This window comes from Etheostoma cragini, chromosome 11 (assembly GCF_013103735.1).
Source record: "Etheostoma cragini isolate CJK2018 chromosome 11, CSU_Ecrag_1.0, whole genome shotgun sequence".
Lineage (NCBI taxonomy): Eukaryota > Metazoa > Chordata > Actinopteri > Perciformes > Percidae > Etheostoma > Etheostoma cragini.
Window position 1 is genome coordinate 13772998 of NC_048417.1, and position 4958 is coordinate 13777955.

The window sequence follows — 4958 nt, forward strand, 5'->3', positions numbered from 1 at the left end:
CCCCCCCCCCTATTTTCAGCCCACTTTGAATTACAACAACTAGCCTAACAAAAAGAACAGTAATTATCTTAAATAGTATAGCAGGGATTCTGCTGATCTGTGTAACCGATGGACAGTCATACTCTTACATTATGGGGACCACAAAATCAGCACCATGGACAGTGATCATGACATTGTGCACAATGTTATTAACCGTTGTGTTGTCTTCCCGTCTAAATTGAAAATCAATACTTTTGACGCTTTTTAATCAATGTTTGTCACTTTGGAATTCATGGTCAATAAACCTCATTTTTAGGAAATTATACATAATGTTTGAGTTAGAAAAGCAGAACTTTAGAATTAGACTAAAATTAAAGGAAATTATGTTGATGGATAATCACAGACTGGAATATGTCTTTTACTCAATTTCCAAAACACTTTATGCTATAAACTTTATTAAGATGACCCAAAAATAATGAAAGCAGAGATTTGTACTAGTCAAAGAGCATTGTGTGGATCAATCATGTTTTGTGGGTAATTAAAAAGAACATTGATATAGGAAAACGGATCAACTTGACCTGAGGACAACACGAGGGTTAAAGTTACACCTGTAAAGCACGAGTCTAAACTGTAAATAAGAACTTTCTCAAGGGAAGGGTGAAATAAAATAGACTTGGAGTAAGAAAAACGAAGGTACGAAAAAGACCCTTCCTGACCCTCACAATATAAGTCAGACTACCCTCCCTTCAGCAAAAATAAAAATTACACCCAATATTTGTACGGTCCCCAAGTTCTAATGTAACCACTTTGCAGTAAGGTATCGCCTTTGAAAACAGATCAGCTTTATGTCACCACAGCTTTGGTTTGGGAATTAGCTTTTTGAACGAATTTTCCTTATTAATATCGATAATACACTATGAAATCAGATTCATAAAGATGTGCCTTCTCTAGTTGATTCTTTGCATACATTATCAGTGCAATATACGCCAACTAATTATTCTCGAACACACACACATGCAAATAATAGAGTGCTTTGATTGACCTCACCCCATTATTCTTACTGTGTACCCTTCATTCTCCGGTAACAACATACTAACTGAGACCTGATAGCAGTGCTAATAGCACTCTACAAGTTCACAGTTGGTAGTTAACACTTACATCACATGTTCATTTTGTACAGCATATTTGACTGCAGAAGCAGATATGGTATCTCTGCAAATATCACATCTTTCTCTGGCTGAGGATGCATGGCTATGTTTAGATGGAATTGTCTGTCTTCAAGCTTCACAGGTGGCCTGTTAGAAAAAGGTGCTGCCTTCTTCCTCTTCAGCATGGTGCTGGCAGGCACTAAAGTTCATCACGCCGGTTGTCTACTGTGCAGAGGGTGGGGTGGAGGTTGGAAACAAATAAGGAAAATGAGCACAGTGGTGACAGAGACAACGATTCGACCAAGAAAAAGGTTGATCATTCAAGAGTAGATCATTTGTCTAATAAACAGTGTTTTCATTTTCTAACCTTTTTTATGTTGTGAGGGAAAGGGAGTCTGTTTTTGCGTTGCTGTGTCCTGTTCCTGGACCCGACTCAGTAGCTGTTTTATCTCGTTGTCATATTCAACCCACTCAGGCACAATCCTTGCTGCAGCCGTCAGCTTGGGCTCCTTGGTCTTCGGGTTATTGCACTGCAGCAGAAAAAGCAGACAAAACATCACTCACGCCACCGGTGCCACTTTTTCCCAATAAGTCATATTGTCATTCCCAGCACTGTCTGTGGCAGGCATTTGAACCTAATTTGATTTCCAATTCTGTTAAAAGGACATTAGCCGATGTCTTGTGTCTGAATTACCAAGTGGTGTCCTAAACCACAATGAGACAATGCATCCTTTTCCAGTCGACTGGAGCCCCGCCAGTAATTCTCTAAATTAGTTTAGGAGACTACAGGATTGCTCCTCAGTTTTCTCCTAAATGCCAAGTGCCTCATGGACATTAGTGGCTGGGAAAACGCTCCTGCCTTTCAGTGGTGCAGCAGCTACAGTTCACTGTAACCAAAAAAAGCTGCAACCATGCTGTATAAAAAGGGTTAAATACTTTTTAAATCATCAGCGTGTTTCAACCCAAAAGAAGGAATGAAATGACAAAGTTGATTTTCCATATCTAAATAAAAAGAACAATGATAAAATGTTGATGAATTACGTAGTATGTTCCTAGTATGCCAGTTAGCTTTTGCCATATTACTAATTAGTGTAGATTGATTTGCTCTGGGACTCTTCTTGCTTTGGCAGACCTTCATCCACAGCACTGCGGAGGAGGGTCTGGCTAGTCCACACAGCATTCCAGGATGGGAGAAAAAAAACGTGCTCTGGTTTATTGGCATTTCTTTGAACCAATCACCAAGCCCCGGTGCTGCTTGAAAATAGCTTTGGGAAGTAAACATGTACCTTCAAAAGTTGTTTTAGTTGTGCAACAGAAAACTCAATTTGGACAGAGAGTCTACCTAGCTGTCTTGATATACCCTGCAGAGATCTGAGGAGTAGTAAACCATAGTCCTCATAAATCAATTAGAGTTTAAAATTCAAACAAACAAAATGGAAAGCTATGGACATCCGGCTAAAAACAGTGAAATCCGGCGGAATTTCCAACGGCAAAGGAGAAAACACGCAAGTAGAACGTCATGGATATAGACTAATCTTAGACTCACCAGGTCTATAGTCTTAGCTGTGACTTTAGAGGTGTCATCACACCAGGTCTCACACCACAACCACTCCTGTGGAAGAGACTTGATGGCCACTTGGTGGATCATGTTGTTAGGAAGGTCCTAAAGATATCAGAAAACAAATATTAAGGTGCATTATAACAATCATTAAGGTATAGTAGGTGCAATGATGTCATCTGTGAGTTACATACCTGGTCCAGGTTGGACAGACTGTTGGGGTCTTGGCTCAGGGCTTGATACTGGCCTCGTAATCTGTCCCCAGCGGCAATCTTCCTAAACTTCTTCAAGTCCACTACATACAGAGCGCTGGTTGAATGAAGTAGGAGAGAAAACAATGTGTGAGAAAACTATTTCCTGGAAGGGAAAGCCCATTAGAATGACTCAAAAAAGTAAATTAATGACTCAATAAAGTTAAACACCCCGGGCGCATTGAGATAATTGTGGCTAACATGGTACATTAATAAATCCAACAGTGTAGCCTATGTAGTTTCACCCATCACTTATTAGATATACGTCTGCCAAAGGATATTTAGCGCCTTGTGTTTTTACTACGGGTCATTCCCCCTCGCTGCTTTTGTTGTGCCTCACAGAGCTAAGCAGCGATTTGATATGTACAATGGCTGTAAACAAAAGTCTGATACTAAAATATAGTCACAATAACTGCAACTACACACACACACACACACACACACACACACACATATGTGCTGGTCATATAATTAGAACATCATGAAAAAGTTGATTAATGTCATTAATTCCATTCAAGAAGTGAAATTTGCATGTTACATTCATTCATCACACACAGTGATATAGTCAAAATGTTAATTTCTTTCAATAGTGATGATCATAACTGACAACTAAGAAAAATCCCAAATTCTGTATCTCAGAAAATGTAAATATAACTTAAGACCAACACAAAAAAAGGATTTTTCAAAATGTCGGCCAACTGAAAAGTATGAAGATGGAAAGTATGAGCATGTACAGCACTCAATACTTAGTTGGGGCTCATTTTGCCTGAATTAGTGCAGCAATGCGGCATGGCATGGAGTTGATCAGGTGTTATGAGAGATTTTCTCTAGAGGGTTAACGTCAGGCGAGTTTGCTGGCCAATTAAGAAGAGGGTTACCACGGTCCTTAAACCAGGTACTGGTAGCTTTGGCACTGTGTGCAGGTGCCAAGTCCTGTTGGAAAATGAAATCTGCATCTCCATAAAGTTGGTCAGCAGCAGGAAGCATGAAGTGTTCTAAAACGTCCTGGTGGACGGCTGCTTTCACCCTGGACCTCAGAAAACACAGTGGACCAACACCAGCAGATGACATGGCACCCCAAACTATCACTGACTGTGGAAACTTTACACTGGACTTCAAGCAACGTGGATTGTGTGCCTCTCCTCTCGTCCTCCAGACTCTGGGAACTTGATTTCCAAAGGAAATGCAAGATTTGCTTTCATCAGAGAACATAACTTTGGACCACTCAGCAGAAGCCCAGTCCTTTTTGTCTTTAGCCCGGGCGAGATGCTTCTGACGCAGTGTCTTGTTCCAGAGTGGCTTGACACAAGGAACGCGACAGCTGAAGCCCATGTCTTGCATACGTCTGTGCGTGGTGGTTCTTGAAGCACTGACTCCAGCTGCAGTCCGCTCTTTGTGAATCTCTCCCACATTTTTGAATGGGTTTTGTTTCTCAATCCTCTCCAGGGTGCAGTTTTCCCTATTGCTTGTACACTTTTTTCTACCAAATCTTTTCCTTCCCTTTGCCTCTCTATTAATGTGCTCGGACACAGAGCTCTATGAACAGCCCGCCTCTTTAGCAATGACCTTTTGTGTCTTGCCCTCCTTGTGCAAGGTGTCAATGGTTGTCTTTTGGACAACTGTCAAGTCAGATGTCTTCCCGATGATTGTGTAGCCTGGAGAGCGGGTCTTAGAGACCATTTAAAGGCCTTTGCAGTTGTTTTGAGATAATTAGCTGATTAGAGTGTGGCACTAGGTGTCTTTGATATTGAACCTTGTCACAACATTTAAATTTTCTGAGATACTGAATTTTATTTTATTTTATCAGTTAGTCAGTTATTAGTTAGTTGTCAGTTATAATCACCACAATTAAAAGAAATGAACATTTGAAATAAATCACTGTGTGTGTGATGAATGAATATATTATAAAAATTCCACTTTTTGAATGGAATTACTGACAGAAATCAACTTTTTTACGATATTCTAATGATTTGACCAGCACCTGTTTGTGTGTGTGTGTGTGTGTGTGTGTGTGTGTGTGTG

General features: G+C 40.3%; 2 protein-coding genes across 2 annotated transcripts in view; both read right to left on the reverse strand.

Moving 5' to 3' along the window:
* Positions 1–387: 387 nt before the first annotated feature.
* LOC117953226 (UDP-glucose:glycoprotein glucosyltransferase 1-like) lies at positions 388–4268 on the reverse strand. The gene is made up of 5 exons (XM_034886051.1): positions 4159–4268; positions 2880–2994; positions 2674–2790; positions 1495–1657; positions 388–1349 (listed from the first exon to the last, which is right to left on the reverse strand). Exons 1-5 carry the CDS (start codon positions 4266–4268, stop codon positions 1327–1329), a joined length of 528 nt encoding a protein of 175 aa, XP_034741942.1. The 3' UTR covers positions 388–1326.
* A 204-nt stretch (positions 4269–4472) lies between these two features.
* The window catches only part of uggt2 (UDP-glucose glycoprotein glucosyltransferase 2), a 31942-nt gene continuing 31456 nt past the window's right edge, over positions 4473–4958 (reverse strand). Inside the window, exon 38 of the mRNA XM_034886052.1 lies at positions 4473–4604. Within this exon, the coding sequence (XP_034741943.1) occupies positions 4473–4604 (132 nt within the window). The remainder of the gene's footprint in view (positions 4605–4958) is intronic.

Coding starts and splice junctions, on each gene's coding strand:
- LOC117953226 (XM_034886051.1), bottom strand. CDS start 4,268: ATGGGCTTCAGCTGTCGCGTTCCTTGTGTCAAGCCACTCTGGAACAAG. Junction 1,658..2,673: donor CAGCTAAGACTATAGACCTG/GTGAGTCTAAGA, acceptor TTTCTGCTGCAG/TGCAATAACCCGAAGACCAA. Junction 1,350..1,494: donor TCCCTCACAACATAAAAAAG/GTTAGAAAATGA, acceptor TCTGCACAGTAG/ACAACCGGCGTGATGAACTT.